We start from the raw sequence: 26,888 nt of genomic DNA, 5'->3' as shown, positions 1-26,888 counted from the left end.
CTTTGGTGAATTAAAAACAATGAAGAATCAAAAACATCGAAAGACCATGTTTTCCATAGTGTGGTGAATAAACATTCAGATGAAAAATTTCACTAATGATAAACAACTAAGCAAGCTCTATCCATCAATGTTTAACTGGAGCACTTTTCAATTGCAAATATTTCTTATTTGAGTGAAAATATGAATTTTTCCAAAAAAAAAAGACAGTAACAACATCAACGACAACAAAAATAAAAACAAGGGAAAAGATTTCCTCATGCCACATGGACTTTCAACATGGAGATGGTAAAAACTCTCTTTTCCCAACACACAGACGTGCATAATTCCGGCTGTGGAAATTATGCCTTTATGGCAGAAAAAAAAACATTACCTCTGTCATTCAACATCCTGTTACGCTATGGTTGGAAAAAATCTTTTTACATGGTAAAAAACACAACAAAGCATCTTCAGTACAACTCTCTGCTGCTTTGACACTGAAAGCATATGGTGAAAATAGACAATGGCATAAAATCTACAAAAAGCAAAACTCTACAAGCTTTTGTCACAACCATTGACATTGAAGGCACAGGAGATACTGTGAAGAGTCACATTAAAGAAAGTGGCAATCACTTTCTTATTTACAGTTAGTAAAGACATTTAAAAAAATGGCATTGCTGAAACATTTAAAAAATCAGAAGACAAAGCAGACACTTTACTACTGTTAATATGAGAATCAAACATACAAATAATTTGTGAAGCATCAATAGAGGTAAAAAAGAGAAATAAAGGCTAATTCCTGGTAAACTTCACAAGGGTAGGAACCATGTCTGTTTAATCCAGTAACGTATATCTAGCACTTAGCTGAGTGTTGGCTAGCAAATTTTTAACAAATATTTTGGAAAAAATGTAAGACTTCCTGGATATAAACACTTACTTTTCCGAAACCTAGTGAAAAGCATTAAATGTTATCGGCATTTTAAAGTAATAAAACCTTAGCATCTTTTTCCTTTTCAATAGAAACTGACCCTAAGCTGCATAGAACCCAGAATTTCCTCCACTTGAATTTTATGCCTTTTATATCTTTTCCTCCAAAAAGTACATTTTTACCTGGGGATCTCTAAGGCTGAGCTTGCTCTCAGATAAAACTGGCATACATTGCCACCAGAACCGGCTTAAGAAACAGAGAACTCTATAATGAGGAATATGCCATAAATTAGAGCCTATCGATCTGTCCTCGTTCACACCCCTATCTGGAGATCCTGATGTTTGGAACGACATTCATTCATAGATATGAGAGAATGAACATATGCAGAAAGTTCATGGCTCTCTGTAAAAGTGTATGCAAATGCATATACTAGGTAATTAGTCATAGATTTTTTTTGAGGAGCTTAAACATAATTTCTGATTTTAACACTGTAAGATAATTTATTAACATAGATACTATTTTTACCATGGTGATAATGTACTCATTTCTAGATATAAAAACTTCCATGAGTTGAAGTGATCCTGAGACTTGAAACCAATTTTAGGAAAAGTTTAGGAACAAGAGTAGAGAGGTTTAGAAAGAATTAGAAATATGGCAGGCAAAATCAGAAATACTGTAAACAAATCTGTACTCTCAAAAAAGTGTTTCATTAAATGCTAAATGTGTGTTTTTTTGCTATCTTACAATAGTGTTCATAAGGAAAAAAAAATCCATTGTTACATCAAATTTCCTGATTTTTGATTAGGCAACTATGGTTACCATACATATGATTGGAAACTAGAGAGAAAAGAAAAGCAATTAACAAAGAGCTTTAATAAACTGGAGAACATATGAAAACATAAGTATGATAAAACTAAGACAGTTAATTTCGAGGTAACTTAGAAAGAATGGCATCGATGGCTGACTACATGAAAGTAGAATGAGAGACTGAGTGCCAAGTACTGTTAATATATGTTAAATGTCAGGTGACCACATATAAGCAGAGCCATGCTAGAATTAACTTTAAATAGTCTGAGCTTAGGATCAAAAAGCAATTACATTTTGAGGAAAAAAGTAAGAGAAAAACTTCCTTTTCACAAACTTTCCATCTCTTTTCATAGGTTGGTCTACCTAGAAGTCAGTAAGAATAGTAAAGCTACTAATAATATCTTTTAAAAGCAATCAGAGGCCGGGTGCGGTGGCTCACGCCTGTAATCCCAGCACTTTGGGACACTGAGGCGGGCGGATCACAAGGGCAGGAGGTTGGGACCCTCCTGGCCAACATGGCGAAACCCCATCTCTACTAAAAATACAAAAATGAGCCAGGCGTGGTGGTGCATGCCTGTAATCCCAGCTACATGGGAGGCTAAGGCAGGAGAATCACATGAACCCAGGAGTCAGAGGTTGCAGTAAGCTGAGATTGCACCACTGACTCTGGCCTGGTGACAGAGCCAGACTCCGTCTCAAACACAAAAAGAAAAGCAATCAAAAGAATACAGCATATTTTAAAAAGTAAAAGGTAACATCTTTAGGTACGTTCTTTTAAAATCGAGGAGGAAACTGGATAAAATAATCAGCATATAGCACAGAAATAAAAATGTGATTAAAAATTATTAAGTAATTAAGAGCTCCCTTTGCCAGTGGAAAACATATCACACACGGTGTACTATGAAGAAAAGCTCGTTACCTCTGGACACACTGAGTCTGTGTAACAACGAACAGCAGAGCAGAGACTGAGTGAAATGATGGCTACTGGTGGAGAAGGAACTGGGAAAGGGAGTTCAATGCAAGGCCCTTTAACCTATTATTTCTCAAAGAATTAATTTCAAAACTTTTTGCTTTCTTAACATTTGCTTCCAAACTATACCAGCTACCCAACTTTTTTTTTTCCCTAAATTCTCTACCACCCGCTAATTAACACCAAAGAAACTTCAAGTTAAAATATTTTAACTTTTCCCCCATCTACTTATTTCATAGAATTTTGGAACCGAATGACCTTTGACATGAGTCTAAATTCTTCCATTTACAGAGAAGAAACAGGCCCAGAGAGGTCTTACCTTGCTAAAATCACAGTATAAGCCAGGTCTATGGACTCCCAGACTTCAAAACTAATTCTCTGAGATTCCAAGTGTTGTATACATTCTACACTTTTGTTTCCAGTAAGTTTTTTTTTTGAGATGGAGTGTCCCTCTGTCACCTGGGCTGGAGGGCAATGGCGCCATCTCGGCTCACTGAAACCTCCACCTCCCAGGTTCAAGCGATTCTCCTGCCCTCAGCCTCCAGAGTAGCTGGAATTATAGGCACCCGCCACCATGTCTGGCGAATTTTTGTATTGTTAATAGAGACGGGGTTTCACCATGTTGGCCAGGCTGATCTCGAACTCCTGACCTCAGGTAAACTACCTGCGTCAGCCTCCCAAAGTCCTAGGATTATAGGCATGAGCCACCGTGCCCAGTCAAGTTGTTTTAAAAAGACAATCTAAATTTCTCATGTAATGATAGTTTTTCTGATTTCTACCTGCGTTGAAGAAAAACTTTTTCTTTCTCTTGAATTTTATTCAGCTTAAGTAACAATTTATAAAAATAAATTAGATTTTCTTAATATATTATTAGGCTCATTTGATGGGTTGATATTACTAAGGCATTTAAAGGTGTTTGAAATGCCAATCTCTAAGAGACTTATTGGTTAGTAAAGGCCTAGACAGCATATATATTAAAATGAAAGTTCCAAGATGGGCTTGATTAAGCTCGTAGCTAGAGCTACAGCATTCATTACAAAATTTAGTTTTTAATTATAAAATAGGCAACATTCCCTCTTGTGTTGTAGTACTAAACTACTATATTCACTACAAAAACATACTATCATTTATGATGTCTAGAGAATTAAAAAGGAAAAAAAGAGTTGTTAGTATCGTATTTCTGTGACTGTTCCAATTTCTTTGTTGGCATTAAAACGTGCAACTATAGATTTTGCAAACACACTTCAGAAAACACACATTGCATCTTCATACTATATCAGAATATTTTAGTGGAAAATTACCACAAACATGTTTTGCATGTATATTTATGAGCATGCAGCAATAAGATTAGTTGGGGAGAAAAACTGCTGACAATGCTGTTTTTGTCCTTTGACCTGGAGAAAGAGTTAATTCAAGCCATGCATGTCCAACATTTAATTTCTACTGCCTATAAACTGTGAAGATTAGAATTAAAAAGGGACAGCAAACAGTCTAAAAAATTTTTAAGGATATTAACATAATGTTTTTATTTTCTAAAATGTGCACTTAAAACATAATGAAAACCAAGGGCTTTATTTTGATAATTCAAGGTCTTTAAATTTAAATATATCTTGCCAAAATAAATCTGGATATCTCAGTTACAACTTGGTATCAAGAATCACTGAAGGAGGCCAGGTGCCTGTAATCCCAGCACTTTGGGAGGCTGAGACAGGAGGACAGATCAGCCTAACCAATATGGTGAAACCTCGTCTCTACTAAAAATACAAAAAATTAGCCGGGCCTGGTGGCACACGCCTGTAATCCCAGCTACTTGGGAGGTTGAGGCAGGAGAATCACTTGAATCCGGGAGGCAGAGGTTGCAGTGAGCTGAGATCATGCCATTACACTCCAGCCTGGGCAGCAAGAGCAAGACTCTGTCTCAAACAAACAAACAAACAAACAAACAAAAAATCATTGAAGGAATGTTTTGGGGGAAAAAAAACTAGTTAAACTCCTAGAAGCAAATTGCAAATTACATCAGAGAAACATAACAGAACTCCTCTCTTAATGCTAAATCTGAGATTTCCAATCTTCTATTTTTATTACACGTTACTTTAAAAAAACTTTTTTTTTTTTTTTTTTTAAATGGAGACAGGGTCTCACTTGTCCCAGGCTGGAATGAAGTAGTGTCATCACAGCTCACTGAAGCCTTGAACTCCTGGGCTCAAGTAATCCTCCAACTTTGCCCTCCCCTAAAACACTGGGATTACAAGCAGGAAACACTGTGCTGGCCTAAAACTATTTTAAAAACATCATCTAAAATATGGAATTGGAAACATTACAGAATTATTTTTACATATCCAATTGGGACAATATCAAAGGTGCTAAGTTCAGATTATTTCCAAGGTCTTTAAAGTTTATACCGTGCACAGCAACACTGATCAGTATGATTTAACATTCTTTTAAGTCATGTTTCAAAAGATAAAAATTTTTTTTTTTCCATTCAAAATAGTATAATTATCTTAAACAGAAATGTTATAATATCAAAGGCACCTAAATTAGCAAAATCAAACAGATATGTTTGTTTGTTTGTTTGATGACCTTCTCCATACAGCTATTATAGTATGTTCACACTGAATGAAAGATCCTGGCTACTGTCCTAGATAAGATGTAATACTATAAATGGGTACCTTGAGAGAATCTGAATATACAATCCCAGATTACAATGTGGCTTTATGCTCATAAGGTGGAACAGAGAATATAAACTGGGTAAAACATCAGAATTGCAAAGATTTTAGTAAACAATACCAAAACCTTTATATGGTATATTGACCTTGCATATACTCCTGATAATAATCCAGTAGATTCCAGCTGTCTTCTGGAAGCTTGCATACAAGTAAACACTCAAACTATTTCTTAGAGCTAGAATAAATATGGCAGAACAACAACAGGCTGGGGATTAAAAGCCTTTGATTCTCATTCCGCCCCTGCCACAGCCATGTGCCCAGGGCAGGTTATTTCCTCTCTTGGCCTCAGTTCCCTTAAGGGAATAACTCTTCTAACTCTTAAATTCCATGATTCTCATTATTTAATATACTGCTAGTAAGTATGAAAAGACCAAAATCATATACTTCAATTTGTCCTAGGGAATTTCATATACAATTCAAGGTTATTTTTGGACACAGAAAACTGAATATTTATCAAGTTCTGTATTCAAAGAAGCAGAAAATGAAATGTAGCTTTATATATAGCATCTTACAGTTGTTTCTTAGACTTGCTGAAGTAATCATATTTAGCTTGGATCTCAAGCCTTATCCTAAATATCAAGGAATAAAACCACATCATGTGTTAAGAGGTACTCCAAGCTACCTGGTAACACAGAAATTATGTTAAGACAGGAAAATACACACATATCTTAATGGAGATGAGGTGATAAAACACGGAATATAGCAGAAGAAATTTCTTCAGGAAATGCAGCAGAGATGAAATGTGAATTGAAGAAGTAGAACCATAAGCAACAACAGAATGAAAAAAAAAACCAAAATAGTTAGTTTTAAAATATTTGGCAATAAATTTATGAACCACCAACCAAAGCTTCAAGTGTGGAAATGAGGACTGGGGTAATAAGGAAAATGTTGCCTAATTTTTTTTTGGAATCATGATTATATGTTATCCGGCTTCAGCCTACATCCATTTCTACCATAGACAGTGACCATCATTAGCAAACCCACTGACCAGCAGAGAGAGAGAGGTGAACGGAGTGGAGGAAAGCAGCAGTGAAAAGAGGAAGAAAAGTGAAAACAGTATCATATGCAAAGTACCGTTCCTTTAGGGTCTTGTAGGATATAGTGTGGTAGATGTAAACCAATCAAAAATAAAAAGATGAAATTTCCTATCAACTTCCCCTCCACTTTTAACTCAAGACTTAGGGCTCACTGAGATGTCTGCCTACTGAAAATCATCACGCACCTGCAAGCCTGTTATAACAGCTGGCCTCCCACACTGGCCTTTGCAGCCACGCCCACATAGGAGGCTCATTATGAAGTAATGAGAACAGGCTTACAGGATACAAACAAATATCCACCTCATGACTCTTTGGTCACACGTGTCTCTCAATGGCTTCAGCTCTGAACACAAAGTATGTAAGCAAACAAATATAACAACATCAGTTAAATTCTGGTGGAGAGTAAGTAGTTTTTGTAGTTATTATATTCAATTACACCTAATTACTAGAGTTAAACGATGTAACAGCACTTTTTGAGATAATGCTCATAACCAGTTAAATTTCTACAGCCCAGTTTGGCCAATATATGCTGAGTGATTCCCCATGAATCCATCTTCTTCCACTGAAATAAATTAAGGGTTAGTTTTCACCTGCTCCAACTATAAACAGATTTAACTTTAAAAAGTATAGGTAAAGTATGTGAGACATTTCAAAATAGGTAGGGAAAAAAAAGAACAAAACATTGATTATTTAACTCTGAAAGAAGTAATAAAGCATATGCTGCTTTTCTTCAAGTTCTTAAGGGCTTTGAATTATGTGAGGATATTTAAAGGTTAAACACGCTTTTAGAAGCACAATGTTAATTCCTATACTTTAAACCAGATAATGCCAGATAATCTAATTTTGACACACACACATCCAAATATATCACCAGCTGGAGAATTAAAACTCCTAAATCAGTTCAATGAATTCCTAATTTTGAAATCACTATTTTGCCCCAGGACTTTAATTGGAAGTATATATAACTTCTGACTTTTCCATTTACTATGCTACATAAAACTATTTCATGGAACCTCCCCCGCCACCTCATATATCATAACTTTTGTTTTGAACGAGTATCTTGGGAAGACAACTAGACACTTTTTTTTTTTTTAAAAAGGAACCCCAAAATATACAACATGCTAATGCTATTAGAAATCTGGATCCAATTTACCTGAAGCAGAGCCATGAGCTGAGGTCATACTTTTGACCTTGGAGTCTGAGAGTCGAGAGATACTGTTAGCTCTAATTCTAGGAGAAAATTTATCTGATGGTACTAATCTGGCTCCACTTCTAATGATGGCTTCTGCGGTCCTCGAAGAGGCACTACTTCTAGAAATTGTTGCTTCAGAGTCACTACGAGCTGACAGTGAGCCAAGTCGTGTTCTACGAGGCTGAGCCAATAAATCAATCCGAGAGATGTTACGCCTTCCTGTGGGAGGTTTTGATGTAGAACTTGTTGTGGATACTTCAGAAGCAACAGATGCTTTGTCAGCATCGGCAAGTTCACTGTCTGAAGCTTCACCAAGTCGTGCTCTGCGCAAGAGGGAAGTCCTGGTAGGTCGTGGCCTTGGAAGGGTGGTCGATTTACTGGATGAACCAGATACTACCGGAGAAGTCTTAGATTTCGTTACTTTACTTCCTTCCAGTTTGGAATGTACATGCTCATCAGCTGAGGTAAGTGGAGTCCGTCCATGAGGTTTACAGGAGTAAGTTTCTTGATCAGATGACATAATATCAGAGATGGCAGAATGAGGTACACTAGAGGTTTGATCATCATCGGTTAGGTCTACCGAAGGCTGTCTTATTCTCCCACTGGATTGAACAAATTTACGACCATCTGCTCTTGAACCCACATCTGTGGAACGACTTTTTGTTTTCTTTTCCATTTTTTCCCTAGTACCTGAAGATGACGATTTTGTAACATCTTTGGAAGGAGAACCTGTGGAACACCTATCTTTATAGAGGCTAGTGAAACTCTTTCGCTTTTGGGTTGATTTTCTTTCAGTTTCTCCAGTAACCAGACTGATTGTACTAGCTGTATCTACATCAGATTCTGGTGAAATAGAATTGTCTCTATTATAACTGGGAGTGTCTGGTCCTTCATCAGTTTTATTATCTTCACGTAGTTTAGCTTCTAGAAAAGCCATGACTGCTTCTGTGTCTTTTAGAATAAGGGTTGTGTCCATACTAGAATCAGGATCTAAAGACTCACTTCTTTCTCGTATTCTACTTGCAGATGTTAATGCTAAAGAAGAAGGAGTAGAGGAAGTCTGTTTATTTATATGAGGAATAAGTTCTATGGGTATGTTTGGGCTGGGTTTTTCTATAGTGAAGCTCCCTTGTCGCACTAATGACTTGGAGGATTCCTTCTTGTCTCCTCCCTTTGGAGTCTGACTTTTCAGAATTTCCTCAGCTTTTCTTCTTTTGCTCTCACTTTGTGCCACTCTGTCTCCTTTGCCTGTAGAATGTCCTGAATTTTTTTCTGGAGGTTGTGATTCTTGTTTAAAAGGTTCCTCCCTACATTTATCTGTCTGACCTGAAACATTTTTGGAAGACAATTTAGTAGGTGTCCACTGGGCCTCCTCCCTTTGTTCTTGTTGTTGAAGTTTTGCTAATGTTTGCTTTACCAAAGAAGTTTCCTTATCAGGTTCATTTTTCTCCTTTCCAGGAGCAGAGCTGCCTAAGTGAAGTAGGGTTTTATTATCTCCACCAGTTTTGAGAGTCTCTCCATTTACTGCCCTGTTCATTTTACTCAAGGGTCTGTCGGCATCTTGTTTATCTTTCTGGTATACCTGTGTAGGTGCTTCTTTCTCCTGAAGTTCTGTGTCTTGTTTTTCTCCTATCTCTGACCTCTGTGTTATAACCTTTGCTCTGTGGCTCTCAAGAGACTTTTCTTCATTTGGAAGCTGGGGAAGAGTTCGTCTCCTTCTCTCTCCCTGGCTAGCCAAGGAAGTTGCAGAGCCAGTACTTCTCACTGTCATGCCAGACTCACTGATCTCTGTCTCTATAAAATAAAAACCACAAAGAAGGAATTGGCTAAGACAAAAACATAAAAATAAAAGGAGCACCCTACAGTTGTCTGTCAGTATCCACAAAGACTGGTTCCAGACCCCTTCTTCCCCCAGGATACCAAATTCCAAGGATGCTTAAGTACCTTATATAAAGTGATGTAGTATTTGTATATAACCTACTCACACCCTCCCATATACTTTAAATCATGTCTAGATTACTTATAATACCTATTACAATGTAAAAGCTATGTAAATAGTTGTTAATACTGTATTGCTTAGTGAATAAGTACAAAAAATAAAGTCTATACATGTTCGGTGGGGACGCGATCATTTCTTTTTCCCTCTCAAATATTTTCAGTCCTCAGGTGAATTCACAGATGCAAAACTCACTAATACAAAACCTATGGATGCAGAGGGCCAGCTATATTACATTACATTTTGAGATGTAATTAAAAATGACTTAGCCTAAAAAACAAGTGAGCCAGCATTGTGACTAAGTAGTTTAAAAAGTAAGTACAATTTCAAGCTGCACAAAAAAGCAATTCCTAGAGGAGTCAGGAAGGCCAATTGTATGAGATGAAAATTAGAGTCATCTGATCATTTTTCTCTTCATATATTTAATTTTCTATTTATTAATTGACAAAAATTATGTATCTGTGTGGTGTATAACATGATGTTTGGATACACGTATGCCATTATGGAATGGCTAAGTCAAGGTAATTAACATATCTATTACCTCGCATACTTATCCTTTTTGTGGTGAGAACATTTAAGATCTACTTTCAGTTATTTCAAATATACAATGCATTGTTACTAACTACAGTCATAATGGTATATAAGGGTCATCTGATCTTAAACCTAAATATACTGCTCTTCTTTCCTCTTAATGTGTTTTATAGAAGGAAAGTTCACTGTGTTCATTCTTGCTTTTGTAACCTTCCATCCTTGAGGTTTGCTCAAAAAGCCAGAATCTAACTATTGTAGATGTATACAGAGAATGTCAAATAAACATTATTTTCTGTATTTTCAACTGCACAGTAGAGAAGAACAAAATATATAGTTTTTAAAAAGTATTATCTACTTCAAAGAATGACACTTTTGGATTTCCTAAGTAAAATGAAAAACACAGAGCTTTAACATTTCAAAAAAATCTATAGCTGATTAAAAGAATTTTAAAAATTATAAGTATGAAATAGCAGAATTTTCATAGGACACAGCAAAATTTTATAAATTGAGGAAGTTTTAAATTATAGTCTTCTGGTTATTAATGCCACATATGGAAATACAAAATCCCTTTCTTTTTTTTCAAGTAGAAGCCGATGAGAAAATATATATTTTGATTTTTCCATGAGAGAATTTGAGAATATTTAAGGATTTTCCTGACTGTTAAAAATGGAATGTATTTCTGAGAAAAAGGAGACATCTTTTCAGGGAAATATAAATTAACATATAAAGCTTCCTAATCCCTTAGGGATAAATGGAGAAAAGATACTAGATACAGCTTCCGTGGGTCTTTTTTTTCTCTTTATAATCCTAAAAGTTCAGCATTTAAATATCGTATCAATACAATGGTTATGATGGAGGAAAATCCTTACTGAACTGATAGATTTAACTTTAATTTAGTCATTAATCATGTTATATCTTGTTTTGTTTTTTCTTTCATATGTCTTATCTCCTTAGTACTAACTGAAGCATCTAGAATGTAATGGCTACTTTACCCTTTTGTATTTTTCTAGTATTTCTCATACTGCCCCCTCCTCATATACATTCAATATGTTTAACAAAAACATTTTACGATTTAAGTGGATTTATCAAGCTTATGTAAATAAGTTCATTTAAATATGATGAATAGAAATGAGATCATGAAAGCTAAGTGGTCTATTATTTTTTATAACAAGGGTAGAACTTTGCTTTTCACAGATAATACTTAATAATTTTATAACAGATTCTTTGGTAAATTTATCTAGCCTTCCGTCTGGTTTCTTTGTTTCCTAAACACAGGGTATATGAAGCAAATGACTCTGTTCCCTCAAAAGAATTTTTGGTAATACTATCAATAACTTCTAGATTCTAATATAAATAAATGATGTAGCTTTTCTAGTACACTGCTATGTAGCTTCCTCAAATACTTGTAATACTTACAAAATTCTTAAAACAGATTTTTGGGGTGCCACAAGCCTGAGACAAAACAAATTTCCATTTGCAACCAGAACAAAATTAAGAAAACAGATAAAAACCACGTACAAAACCTCATCGAGGGTCTTTTTGTTTTTTAACTGTAAATGGGTATTTATTTTTCAACTTGGATAAGTTTTTTATTTTGATTTTTTATTGTAAGTTGACAATGTATATTTGTATATGTTTATCGTGTATAAAATGTTGACCATAAATACAATGTGAAATAATTAAATCAAGCTACTTAGCATATTCATCACCTCAAAGAGTAAACATTTTTTGTGATGAGAACATCTAAAAGGTGCAATACTACATTATTAACTATATTCACCAGGCTGTGCTGTAGACCTCAGGAAAAAACAAGCTGCTTCCTCCTGTCTAGCTGAGATTTTGTACCTTTTGACCACCATCTCCTCATCCCCTTTCAGGGTCTTAACTAATGAACAAAATGCAATAATGAAATCCTTGAAGGCAAACAATTTCATTTTGTTTAAATAAATTTCATTTTGTTTGTAATAAAAATCATACTACATAGATTTGTAAGATTATTCTTTTTCATTAAATGTATCACATGAAGTAGGCACTCAATAAATACCTGTTGTATTTATGAATGAAATCATTTAGACCTGTCTTCAACTTATTTTTAAATTTTAACTTATATATACTATATATGCTTCATCTACATATGTAATATATATACACACATATATATTATGCTTCATCTACAAATTATTTCCTTATCTTCAGTTAAGATTATACTTTAATGAGAGCTGCATCATTAGTCAAAATCATATCTTAAGATATCAGCATATCAGAAAGAGTAGGAAGAATTTTTATTTAAAAGTAAAAACACAAAATTTAAAAACCATTCTTATTTTCAACAGCAGAAATTTACAACTAAAAGGAAAAGTGCCTTGGAATGAACTATTAAATCCAAGCTGGTGTCTGTTCACCTGTCCTTAGAAGTCTCAACTTATGAAGTCCACAGAATTTCTCAAAAAACAGTTTTATCACTTTGAATTTGTCCCCTGCTTAATATCCCTCAAAATATACAATATCTAATAAAAATCAGCGTTTTACTTATAAAATAAATTCATGTATCAGCATGAGAATATGTGAACTGTTTATTTAGGTTTAACTTCCTTCTTACTATATAGATTTGGCTTGTTTTTATAATAACAACTGATATATGATTCACAAAAAACAGAAGGAAAGAGTAAGAGAAAGAGAGAGAAATGGCGAAAGAGAAGAAAAAAGGGATAAAGAATGAAAGGGAGGAGGAATGAAAGAGAGAAAGAGAAAGAATACCATTCTCTAAAGGAAGAGGTGCAGAAAATTCCATTATCCTTTCTTCTTGATCATGCCTTGTATGATTGGCAGCCAAACTAGCCCACTGTGACACCCAACGCTTGCTTCCAGATGAAGATGTGCCTTCCTAAAGGGGAAAAATAAGAAAACGAAATCATGCAGCCTGGTCATATCTGAGTCTCATGAAAGACAATTTCATTTAGTCACAGTAACTTGTCATACAAACCCATAAGTAAACCTCACCTTGCTATATTATCATTTATTACATTTTCTCTTACATAAAATAAAAATTCTCTAGAAAACAAAGATTTTCTCTGAAAACAAACTATGTTACTAAATGAAACTGTTTTGTTAAATTCTCAATGAAAAATCTCTAGAGAAGCCAAGGCTTCATATGAAAACTGTAATGACAACTAGGGAGTGGAAAGCTATGACGGAAACTTTATTTTGAACTAGTCAAAACAAATATTTCATTGAAAGTGTCAGATTTGGGCCGGGCATGGTGGCTGACGCCTGTAATCCAAGTACTTTGGGAGGCTGAGGTGGGCAGATAACGAGGTCAGGAAATTGAGACCATCCTAGCCAACATGGTGAAACCCTGTCTCTACTAAAAACACAAAAATTAGTTGGGCATGGTGGCGCATGCCTACAATCCCAGCTACTCGGGAGGCTGAGGCAGATGAATGGCATGAAACCAGGAGGTGGAGGTTGCAGTGAGCTGAGATCACGCCACTGCACTCCAGCCTGGCAACAGAGCGAGACTTTGTCTCAAAAAGAAAAAAAAAGTGCCAGGTTTGATAGATTAATAATGACAAGCTAAACACTGAAGAAGTGAAGACTTCAAATAGATAAATCACTACATGATTTCAAGAATAGTATGTAAGAATAGTAAGTATAGGCCAGGTGTGGTGGCTCATGCCTGTAATCCCAGCATTTTACGAGGCCAAGGCGGGTAGACCACCTGAGGTCAGGAGTTCAAGACCATCCTGGCCAACACGGTGAAACCCTGTCTCTACTAAAAACACAAAAATTAGCCGGGCGTGGTGGCATGCACCTGTAGTCCCAGCTACTTGTGAGGGTGAGGCAGGGGAATCTCGTGAACCCGGGAGGCGGAGGTTGCAGTGAGTTGAGATTGTGCCACTGCACTCCAGCCTGGGTGACAGAGCAAGACTCTGCCTCAAAAAAAAAAAAAAAGAAAAAAAAAAAAAAGAATAGTAGGTATAGAGAATGACACACATACAGTGAAGCCTCCTAAGGATACTAAAGCCTGCTGCATCCTTAATCCCACCCAAGGTTTTCTGTTACCCGCCCACATTTCTGAGTAGTGAAGGTGGTACCAGAGCCATGTGGACCATGTTAAGAATACCAACAGTATGAGTGTCACTGACACACGCTTATGTAAAACCATTCTGTGAAGTGTTCTAAATGGCCTGTTAGGTAATTCCTACAGAAGAACCTACTAGGGCTATAGCTTTTGCTTGGCAGGGGTTCAGGGAATAGAGAAGAGAGAAGAGAGTCTATTTAAATTCACATTTACCAAAACCATTCCTGGGTTACTCAGAATGGCAACATATTGCCTCAAATAACTATCACCTGCTTTCAATAAGTAAATTAAACATCTCATAAAACAGGAACCAGAATTAAAATTCTCCCAATCATGGGGAAATAATGAGCCCTAAAATACAGTAATTGCTTTGACAGTTTTCAGGAAGTAGACCATATAAAGAAACAATTTTAACATTAATAAACAAACATATAGGTCTATTTACCTGTATGTAAAAAACAAATCTTATTTATACTTAATACAAATGTTAACATTTTATTTATATTTTCTTTATTTATACCTTAAGATTTTCTTTTATATTTCATTTTTTTCTTTTATTTTCCATTTTATATTAATTTATATTTGTATGTTAAATTAGCTTATTTCCTGAGAGACACTATAGTATGAGTGAGAGAATGAAAGCTTCCATTTAATGCTAGTTCTTATTATCTGAGTAAATAATAATTAATACTTCTGCCTTAGATACTTTTTTTACATTTCTTTTTGACACATCAATGTGGTATGAAATTCTTTTTTTTTTTGAGACGGAGTCTCGCTCTGTCGCCCAGGCTGGAGTGCAGTGGCCGGATCTCAGCTCACTGCAAGCCCTGCCTCCCGGGTTTACGCCATTCTCCTGCCTCAGCCTCCTGAGTAGCTGGGACTACAGGCGCCCGCCACCTTGCCCGGCTAATTTTTTTGTATTTTTTTAAGTAGAGATGGGGTTTCACCGTGTTAGCCAGGATGGTCTCGATCTCCTGACCTCGTGATCCGCCCATCTCGGCCTCCCAAAGTGCTGGGATTACAGGCTTGAGCCACCACACCCGGCTGTATGAAATTCTAATATCATTTCTGATAAAGGTAAAAAACATTTGTTAAGTGCATAAATCTCAGGCAAGTAATACGCTGGATGCTTTATATACTTCATTAAATTCTCTGTAAATAGATTTTATCAAAAATGCCATTTGTGTAGATGAGAAAACAGAAGATAAGGGAGAAGTGACTGATTCAAAAGCTCTGAGCTAAAAGTGGCAGCTCTGGGTCAGATCTTTCTAGCTCTACTATATATACTGACTGTAATTATCGTAACCAAGCAATCCTTAATTAGTTTCATATTATTGTAAGTATATCCTGGGCTGTACTGTATTTGCAGTTACTGAGGTATATAAATTGTATCTATTAGGCAGTGCCCAGTGCATGTTTCCTGGTATGATATACAGGAAACATATACTTCCAAGAAACCATAAGCAGCATATGTTTCTTGTTTTATCTCATAATGCCAATCAGAACTATGAGCATATAGCTCATTAACTGCTTACTGAAACATAGTATTTTCCTCATTTACAAAATAATATTTTTAAAACTTAATAAAAATTAAAGTTGAATTATTATAAAATTGCTTTAGGCTTTCATTAGAAAATAAATTTGTAAAAATTTAGTTCTTAGAAGCATTTTATAAGGAGATACATTAATTGCTTAAAATAATGTAATTTACAAATGATAAGAATTCAGGCTGGGTGCGGTGGCTCACTCCTGTAATCCTCACAATTTGGGAGGCTGAGGTGGGTGGATCATTTGAGGTCAGGAGTTCGAGACTAGCCTGACCAACATGGTGAAACCCTGTCTCTACTAAAAATACGAAATTAGCTGGGCATGGCAGTGCACATCTATAATCACAGCTACTTGGGAGGCTGATGCAGGATAATCACTTGAACTCAGACGGCAGAGGTTGCAGTGAGCCGAGATCATGCCATTGCACTCCAGCCTGGGCAACAGAGTAAAACTCCGTCTTGGACCAAAAAAAAAAAAAAAAAAAAAAGAATTTATACTTTATGCATACAAATAGGTACACAGAACAGATGTATACCTCTGAGTGGTGAAATCCAGATGTAGTTAGTGGTTTTCTTTCTTCCATTACTGCTGCAGCGGAACTGAGAGCCCAATCTTTTATTAGATCTTTATGTTTTTCATTGATAATAGGCCTATTATAATCCTGATTGTCATCTACTCCAAACACCTAGAGGGAAAAATTATTTTATAAATGAAAATGAAAAGTCTGAGCACAAGATTAATATGTGAATAATATAATTAACTTCAGAGGCAAATAAAAATATTCTAAATTAATTTTAATAGTTAATTTCAAAACTAAGGAAAACTTCTTGAATGACATTAACAGCTAATTGTGATAGCTGGAAAGGAAAGCAGGCAGACACAGCTTATGTGAAAGTAATTATCCTTTTTCCTTTTCTCTTTTTTTTTTTTAGACAGAGTTTCACTCTTGCTGCCCAGGCTAGAATACAATGGCCTGATCTCGGCTCACTGCAAACTCCGCCTCCAGGGTTCAAGCGATTCTCCTGCCTCAGCCTCCCAAGCAGCTGGGATTACAGGCATGCGCCACCACACCTGGCTAATTCTGTATTTTTAGTAAAGACAAGGTTTTTCCATGTTGGTCAGGCTGGTCTCAAACTCCCAACCTCAGGTGATCCGCCCACCTTGGCCTCCCAAACTGCTGGGATTACAGGCGTGAGCCAACGCGCCCGGCTGAAAGTAACTATCCTTTTTTTTTAACATTTAGCAAATGTCCTGTTTGATTAAAAAAAAAGAAATATTCAAGACATATTTTACTTGTTAAAAGATGTAATACGCCGGGCGCGGTGGCACACACCTGTAATCCCAGCATTTTGGGAGGCCGAGGTGAGCAGATCACTTGAGGTCAGGAGTTCCAGACCAGCCTGGCCAACATGGTGAAACCCCGTTTCTACTAAAAATACAACAATTAGCTGGTACCACGCGCTTGTAGTCCCAGCTACTTGGGAGGCTGAGGCAAGAAAATAGCTTGAACCCAGGAGGCGGAGGTTACAGTGAGCTGACATCAGGCCAATGCATTCCAGCCTGGGCGAAAAAGTGAGACCCTGTTTAAAAAAAAAAAAAAAGATTTAATAATGTTGTTAAACACTACAATAATGCAAAGAGTTAGAAATAAGAGTATCTCTTCCGTTTCTTTTCAGCTTCTTTGCTCTATTATTTTTGTGATACCTGTTGGAAAACTATGAACATGTGGCTCATTTTATCTGTTCCTTCCCCATCAGTGTTTACCATTTACATATCTGAGTTACAGTTACACATATAATTTTCTAAGATGCCATTTTATTATATAATTGCAACATAGTGGATAGCATAATTTTCAAACTGTATTTGCCTAACAATCACTTAAAGACCTTTGTTTGAAATGCAGATTCCAGGCGTATTCAAGATTAACTGCTTAAAAAAGCAAGTTGTCAATGTCCAACACTTTTGAAAAGTTCTAAATACAAAGACAAACAATGGTGTGCTTCTCTTTTACGGGCAGGACCTAAGTCTTACTCATTTCCTGGCACATAATAGGCCCTGGATGTCGTAGAACAGATTGGAAAAATTTTAGGCATATAAATTTTAACATTCTATTCTGCTATTAAGTCTCCACTTTGTTCCCAATTTTTATTCTTTATAGTTATTGTTTGTGGCTCTGATTATTACAATCTAGAAAAATATCATGTGTTTGAATGAGCAATTTGCAGACAGGATCTTTAGGATATAACCAGAGAGCCTTCATTTTCTATAAGGAGAAACTACCTCAGGCTCAACTGTTTTCTGGCATAAAGTTTTAATGGTCTTATAGTACAGCTATCTGATAAGCTCTGAAGTTCACATTTAGTGAAACAGATATCAGACTTTCTCATTCATTAAAACTTGAAAATTTTACCACTAGATGGCCTTATTACTTAATATTTAATTCTAACATAACCATAATTATCAAGAATTATGATTTAATATTCCTTGAACTCCTCAATATTTAAATTATCTTTGCTTTAGGAGCAAATTACATATTATTTTAAATCAAATATGAATTTTAATACATGGAAGCACAGTGTACACAAGGGAAAAAACAAAAACTGCTTAGTTTTGCTTAACATTAGGTTGACTTAACAGCAGTGAAAAAACCAGAGTATAACCTGTGTCCTCTACCTTTATCCCCCACGTGCACAGAAAGCAAATTATAGCTATTCAAGTTATTTGTGTCCATCTTTAAAAATGTTAATCATTCCTAACTCAAGTCATTGAACTCAAATTTTACTGGTTTATTTCCTTATTTTATAATTACTAACAAAAATCTAACTCAAGTTTGAAAGTAAAAATAACCACATAAGTACTTGCATTTTTGCATCTCTTTGACATGTGATTTAGAAATTACCTTGAGTGATTTTCTGATTAATATTTAATTCTAATCAACACTAAAAACTTGATTTCCTCAAACATCTAAGTACCAGCAGTTTCAAATAAAATATCATGAACCTCTCTAAATCACTTCTGACACCACTTTGAAATGACAACAAAAAACACACACAGAACTAATCCTGTGAGGAAGTGGAGCTGAAGTTAGACAGAAAATACTTGGATGACGCTCAACAGATTCCTTTTAAAGCATATAGAGACAGCTATACATACATTATTAAGTAACAATTATTTCTTCTCCAAACCAGTGGTAGGGCCTGACCTACTACGCTGTGGGGAAAGAAGCCTTCAAGTTTCACATCTGTTTTGATAATGTTTTGAAAAATTAATGATAGCAATGACTACCAGTCCAGACTGAAATCCGTATCTATTCGTTTCTTCGTCTAAGAAGAAAAACATCCACTTGTGACAACTTTTATGTGAAAACAAAGACATAAATTTTATACTGTCTATATACTTAAAGTTAGTGTACTTTTCACACTTATAAAAGATACCTACAATCTGAAAAAAAAGGGCTGATAATTGTACAGAACTTGAGAGCTCCTCTAAACCAAGATCAAGTATACTAGGTTCTCTCACTTTTCATTCTAGATTCTGGTCCTAGGTGATTTCACCTAGGAACATGCAAGGCTTCACTTCAATTACCAACTATAGATGTTGCTTACTGTCATCCCGCCTGCTGGAAGGGGCTCAAAGATATTTCTTTTTTTTTTTTGAGATGGAGTCTTGCTCTGTTGCCCAGGCTGGAGTGCAGTGGTGCGATCTCGCCTCACTGCAAGCTCCACCTCCTGGGTTCCCGCCATTCTCCTGCCTCAGTCTCCCAAGTAGCTGGGGTTACAGGCGCCCACCACCAGGTCTGGCTAATTTTTTGTATTTTTAGTAGAGACAGGGTTTCACTGTGTTAGCCAGGATGGTCTCGATCTCCTGACCTCGGGATCCGCCCGCCTCGGCCTCCCAAAGTGCTGGGATTACAGGCGTGAGCCATGACGCCTGGCCTCAAAGGTATTTCAAACACAGTATCTCAGCTCTAGGCTCATGATTCTCTTCTCTGGTCTGGTCTCAATCAAAATCCCAAATATGTGATAGTACAAAATCCAGGTCTTTCATTCAGCTAGAACTTCTGTAGGCTAGAAGTCCACAGTGGGGAAGGAGATGAGATACCTAATATTTATGCTTGCACCCCAAGTTTGTCAGTCTCTAATTCTTCCAGAGTAGGATCAAAGGCAGGAAAATAGGACAGGAGTAGAAAACTTCTTTGTGAACTTGCACTTGCCCGCAGAGCTGTCTGGGCTTGGCAGACGTTTACAGACAACTCGTTTGTACTGGGGGTAGGAAGTGGGTTTCACATGTTCTCTCCTACAGTTCCCCCGATCTGAGTAGACACATCTCTATTTGTGGAATGAGCCGTGACCCCTCCCCCATGGCCTCTAGGTTTGGGGTAAAAAGGCAGTACCTCCCTCCCTTTCCCACTCCAACAACATGAAACAATCTTTTCTTCTGAATACATTTGTGGATTTGGCATTTCACATCCAAAGCTCCGTGGCTACTGTAAACAATTTTAACAATCTGTTACTGAGGAATGGCACTTACTCTCCGCAGGCAGGCTACTCGGCCAGTCACTGCAGGGGATTACAAAATCTATGACGGTCTTTGCTTTTGAGGAGGTTAGGTCTAATAAAGGAGCTTATAAAAAGAAGAGGATGTCACCTGAAAGAACCATGCAGGAATATTCTGTAATTAAAACCAAATATCCATAAGAACCAAACTAGATTTTTAGATTTTAGTTTTAAGTTTAAAGAGACTAAACATTCTCCAGATAACGAACTCGTACAATACAAACCAAACCTATGAAAAGTTTGATTCTGATTTTTTTCACTAGCATATTATGATCATAGTCATTATAATTTAAAAGCTCAGTCTGTGCAAAGAAAGTCCACAGTGTCCAATTCTGAAATCAGAATGGTGAGGATGGGGGATACAGGGTCAATTTTCGTGGTGATAAATATCCTACCTACTGAATATTTGCAGAGAGGTCAAAATTTACATTTAGTAACATCAGATACAGGAAGCTTGCTGATTGTGACAGAAAACAGAGATCACTGTGCACGAAGAGAAGTGCCGTGGGGTAAGATGTAGGCACAGAAATATAGTAATACAACATAGAGCAAAACAATTCAATAGCAATAGTGCTAATTTATTAGCTTAAAAAATATCCAAATTAGTTGGAATTCAGAATTCATCTTTCCACAGAAATGAGAAATATAATGGCAGATTAAATACCTCACTTCTATAGTCTTATTTTAAAGTAACAACAGAATAATAGTATTGCATTAGTATATCAATCACATCAAGGTGTCCAAGTAAAAATGTAGTCAAGTTTCAACCTCAGATAACCAGAACATCTTTCTCCTCAATGAGCAAATGAGCAAAGACTTCTTGGGTAAGGAGAACAGGGTCTCCGTTAGATCAAACCAACAGTAGAGGTTCCCATGGCCCATGAAAATAATTTAACACATAATTACTTTAAGAATTATGCAGAATTCTAGCCACTAGGGTCAAAGAACGAAATCAGGATGATTTAAGAGGAGAATTTATTTTTGTAACTGTCCATGAAAATCTAATTTTACTTTTAAAAAGAAAAATCCCTTAAAATTCAATGGAATAAACTATTCTGAATATGAAACACTGTGATTTTTATCGCATATTTGTAATCAACTTTTAAATGTAAAATTCAGACAGAATTATTAGAAGAGCACAGAAAGGGAGCCAGGAGAGACATTTTATCATTTATCCTGGTACACAAATAAATAGAAGTACACACACATTCAGAGCAGTGTTACAGCAGCCAAAGGAAGAAGCCACACAATTATCCATCTGCGGATGAATGGATGAAGAAAATGTGGTTTATGCACACAGTAAGATATTTATTCAGCCATAAAAAGGAATGAGCAGGGCGTGGTGGCTCATGCCTCACTTTGGGAGGTCGAGGTGGGTGGATCACCTGAGGTCAGGAGTTTGAGACCGGCCTAGCCAACATGGCGAAACCCCCTCTCTACTAAAAATACAAAAATTAGCCGGGCGTGGTGGCATATGCCTGCAGTCCCAGCTACTAGCGGGGCTGAGACAGGAGAATCGCTTGAGCCCGGGAGGTGGAGGTTACAGTGAGCTGAGATCACGCCACTGCACTCTAGCCTGGGCAGCAGAACAAGACCCTGTCTCAAAAAATAAACAAAAAAAAAAATTAAAAAAAAAAAAAAAAGAATGAAGAGCTGATACAGGTTACAACACATGTGAACCTTGAAAACATTATTCCAGGTGAAAGTAGTTGGTCACAAAAGGCCATATATAGTATGATTCCATTTATATAAAATGTGCAGAATAAGCAAATCCATAGAGACAAAAAGTGTGGGTACCAGGAGGCCGGGAGAGGAAGGAATGGGAAATGGCTGCTTAATGATGAAGAGATTTTGTTTCGCAGTGATGAAAATGCCCTGAAATTAAGATAGTGCTGATGGTTGCACTCCCTTGTGAATGTACTAAAAGCCACTGTATTGTACACTTTAAATGGCTAAAACAGTCAATTTTATATTATACGAATTTTACCTCATATTTTCTTTAAATGGGACTCTATGTTTTGTTTTTTTTTTTTTTTTGGGACAGGGTCTCATTCTGTTGCCCAGGCTGGAGTGCAGTGGTGTGATCTCAGCTCACTGCAACCTCCACCTCCCGGGTTCAAGCGATTCTCCTGCCTCAGCCTCCCGAGTAGCGGGGATTACAGGCTCATGTCAGATGCTCTGCTATATTTTTTGTATTTTTAGTAGAGACGGGGTTTCACTGTGTTAGCCAGGATGGTCTTGATCTCCTGACCTTGTGATCTGCCTGCCTCAGCCTCCCAAAGTGCTGGGATTACAGGCGTCAGCCACCGCACCCAGCCTCTATCTTCTTCCTTTGCTCCTCTGTCTGGGTGAAAACATGTTCTTAAATCTTTGTCTTCCCTCTTAACCTAACTTGTGTCCCTGATTCTCCCCACTCCTTAGAAGTCTTACATCCATAATCTCTTCCCTCCCATCCCTTCCTACATCTTTCTCAATTTGCTCTTTATTTAATATCTTCAAATTATACTTAGATCTCATTTAATGCCTCTAAAATTAAAATGTCCAATTTCTCTTCTCTTTATGGTTCATTCCCTTGTCATGCATTTCCTCTTATAGTCTCTACAAGCTGGCTGTTCATCAATAATCATATTTCTCTTTCCTTGCCAAGCAGATTTTCCAGCTGGAAGCTGCCAGGTAGGTATTGCTAGGAACTCAAAGGTAAGTCTAGTCTTTTTATCACAGCATCTCCCCAAAATTTATACATTTCTTTTTCTTCTAAGACTATCTATCTATCTATCTATCTATCTATCTATCTATCTATCTATCCATCCATCCATCCATCCATCTATCTATCTTTGCAGCTTTCATACTTAATATTACAAAGCTAAGTTTATAATACATAGAAGGTTTTAAACTATGTATTTTAACAAGTTATTTTGGAATCAAGATATAAACTAGTTTCAGCATATAAAAATGCAGAAAAATTTCTTTGTGGGGCCCCGGTTGGATTTAATCAATCTATAAATTCATTGAAATAAATTAGCCAATATACAATGAATCATATACAAATGCTAACAAATGAAAAAGCAGGTCACAAATTTTTCTTTCTCATTCATTCACATTCAAAAGATATTTATTGAGTGTCTATTACATGCCAGACACTGTTCTAGACACAAGGGATACAGATGTGAACAAGACAAATAACATCATCTTAGAGTAGACAAACAGAAAATAAACCAGATGGAAGTGAGTTCTATAAAGAAAACAGAACACGGTAATCTGATGGAGAGATATAAGCAGTGAATGATGGAGCTACTTTAAATACAGTGGTGGGTAAAAGCCACTTCAAAGTGAATTATGAGATGAGTATAGAGTTTCCATTTTACAAGACAAAAAATTACAGAGATGGATGGTGGTGATGGTTGTGCAACATCATAAATGTATTTAATAACACTAAACTCTACACTTAAAAATTGTTAAGATGATAAATTTTATGTTATATATATTTTCCACAATAAAAAGATGGAAGGAATAAATAAAATGAATTATGAGAAGCTAGGCATGCCAAAAACACAAGGAAGAACTTATTAGATTGAGGGCACGGTAAGTGGAAAGTTCCTCAAAGAGGAAAATAAACAGAATTTCATACAACAAGAGAGAAAGGAAAATGAGGGCAAACCTATTATGTTAGGCCTGTGACTGAATAAAAGGTGAGGGTTCCCTCGTGAAGCTTTGGAAATTAACATCGCAGAAGAGGGTTTCTTATACCTAGGAAGGAGGCGGCAGAGGTCAAGAAGGTTTGGGGAGAATTGATCAGAGGAACCAAAAGTAAACTTTCCTGGTAGAAATTAAAAAGAAAAAGTTCTCAATATAGAAAAAATTGCTCAGTCAAAAATAAAAATGCTGACTCTTTTATCAAAGTCTTCTCCTGTTGTCCAAGGCTCTTATTTGATCTTCTACTCCTTGAGTTCCCATGCACATCTAATTTTCTATTTGAGTGGACTTTGGACATCCTGCCTTTCTCTGAGTTCTATGTGGCACTGTCTACATAGATTTTGATTCTAGTTTATCATCATTTCCCTGGGTCTTACTTGGATCTCATCTTAAATCTTGCTGTGACTTTCAGGGTTTGGAATATTTTCCCAGGGTCCAGGTCCTCAGCACCGACTTTCTTGAGCTGTTTGACTCACTTCTGTAAAGGTTCTTCCTCCCATGTTTCTAGTTTTGTTACAGGTCTCCTGGCTCTAGATTCTTCCCTACCAACTGTTGCCTATAGAACCAGCAGTGACCAGGCCCTATGAGGGAAGAAAAGACGCTAATAAGAGGCTATGTGGGGGAGATATATTGACACAATGAACAAGAATCAAAACTCGGGACAAGAAAAGTATCTGGCAGAGTTGTCTATGGTATGAAATTGATGAGAAGAAATATCGCTTTTAAGAAGATAGTTCCTCAAGCCCTCCACAATGATCAAGATTTTTTCTTGTTCATTTAATGTTTAGCTTTCTGTTCTTACCGCAAGTTTCTCCTATTTAGCTTAGGAGGCTAGGAAGTAACCCTGACGAGGTCCTCCTCTTGCCTCAGTGGTTATCTCTTTTGATGGAAGAGTGGAGAGAAGAAACTGGTACTGTGATGGGAAGGTAGTTATCAGAGAGGCCAAAGGAGAGAGGGTTGGGAGAGATATTACTACTATGAGAGATAAATGCCTTTAGGCGGTCAACAGCACTTTCTTATAGTGTATTTCCATGTAAACTTAGATGTAAAACTTAAGAGGTCTTTACCAATATCAGGTATTTGTGTTAACATTTTAAAGGTGAATTTGATGACATGCATAAAATAAGGTGATCTATTGACAGAGACAGCCCCAAAATACAAACCCAAATGCTGTAATCTCATAACCTGGCGACAGAAAAAGAGGGTAGCTCACTATCTTTTAACTACTACCAGTACAGAAAAATAAGGAGACAGCAGTTTAATTTGGTCATCTCTTTAAAGAAACCCTATTTCAATGTTACACAACTCTTCCCAAGGTAAGATGCGAATACATGGTTTGCTCATCTTCTTTAGACCAAGAATAACAATGTATTTTGGAGAAAAACTGAAAAGGCATATTCTGTGCTCATCATAGTTAACATCATTGTATCATGTGATACTGTTGCTTACTGGCTTCTCTTCACTCTGCTTTTGATTCCAAGGTGCTACATATTCCTTTGGTTTTCTCTTATTCCTGTTTGATACTTTCCACTTTCCTTTGTTCACTTTTCTCCTTTGTCCATCAATGTTGGTGTTGCTGAGATTTTCATACTTTAGTTCCTCTCACCCTACACGTTTTCTCTGATTGATCTCATCTCATATTTTGTATTCAATTACTGCTATGGTTTGGATGTGGTTTGTCCCTGCCAAAACTCATGTAGAAGTTCAACTGAAAGTGTGACAGTGTTGGGAGGTGAGGCCTATGGGAGGTGTTTGTGTCAAAAAGGCAGATCTCTCATGAACATATTAATGCTGTCTTGTGAGTTCGTGTTCTCATGGGAATGGATTTGTTCCCTTCATAGTAGACTGTTATAAAGTGAGGCAGCCCCTCGTTTTGCCTTTTTGCGTATGTCCACTTCTCCTCTGACTTTCTCTACCATGTTTTGACCCAGCATGTAGCCCTTAACATAAGCCAGCCATATGTGCAGCTATGCTCTAGAATGTCCCAGCCTGCAGAATTGTGAGCTAAATAAACCTCTTTTCTTTATAAGCTACCCAGTCTCAGATATAGTAACACAACACATACTAAGACAGCTGCCCTCTATTGTCTAATAATTCCCAGATTCCAAGATCTGGGCTATTTTTAGCCCAGACCTCTTACCTAAGATCTAGGCATTAGCTGATTGACTACTGGACATGACAGAAGCTTTTAGATTGCCTTCTGTGCTTCTGGCATTTCCAGTGTTCAATCCATACTTCACATTTCTGACAGTGACTTGACCATATCATTGCCCTACTTAAATGTTTTCAATGATTCCCCACTGCCTTTGGCATTAAAGTCCTTAGTATGATATATAAGGAACTTCAACACCAAGTCCAATCTCATCTCTTCAAAAGTAACTTGGTCCTCTGAACAAGTCATGTGTGCTCCTGTGCTTTCGAATAGGCTGTTCCATATTTCCGGAAAACTCTACCTAGCATGCCTGTTATGGGATTAATTACATATGTTTCACCACTAGCTCAGCTGGCAATATTTATTGAGGACATTTTATATGCTGACACTAGGTTCCTACAGTGATGGAGTTTACATTTGTTTGTGTCTCTCTCCAATGGGAGTGGGGAGGCAAATGAATAAACAGTGAACTAGTGAAGCAGTAATAAAGTTTATGATTAAAATGAAACAAGTGGATGACAGTGACTACTTTTTTTTTTTTTTTTCACTGGATGACTAAAGACTTCTCTGAGGAAGGAATGTTCTCTGAGGCAGACCTGAGATCTCCTCTTGGAAGCTACTGGTAGCTTTCCTCCAACAACTTTATTTTTAAAGTCTTGGTTTTTGTCTGTGTATATCTATTCCAGTACACAGCC

General features: G+C 36.7%; 1 protein-coding gene across 22 annotated transcripts in view; it reads right to left on the bottom strand.

Annotated features, from left to right (window-relative positions):
* The window catches only part of CEP170 (centrosomal protein 170), a 128,984-nt gene that overhangs the window by 32,619 nt on the left and 69,477 nt on the right, over positions 1–26,888 (bottom strand). For all 22 annotated transcript variants that reach the window (XM_015433418.4, XM_065531497.2, XM_005539637.5 and 19 more), the window contains 3 exons: positions 16,328–16,477; positions 12,921–13,047; positions 7,598–9,430 (listed from right to left, as the gene is read on the bottom strand). In XM_015433418.4, coding sequence (XP_015288904.1) covers positions 7,598–9,430; positions 12,921–13,047; positions 16,328–16,477 — 2,110 coding nt within the window. The remainder of the gene's footprint in view (positions 1–7,597; positions 9,431–12,920; positions 13,048–16,327; positions 16,478–26,888) is intronic.

Source organism: Macaca fascicularis, chromosome 1 (genome assembly GCF_037993035.2).
Source record: "Macaca fascicularis isolate 582-1 chromosome 1, T2T-MFA8v1.1".
NCBI lineage: Eukaryota > Metazoa > Chordata > Mammalia > Primates > Cercopithecidae > Macaca > Macaca fascicularis.
This window is presented reverse-complemented; position numbering and strand designations above follow the sequence as displayed.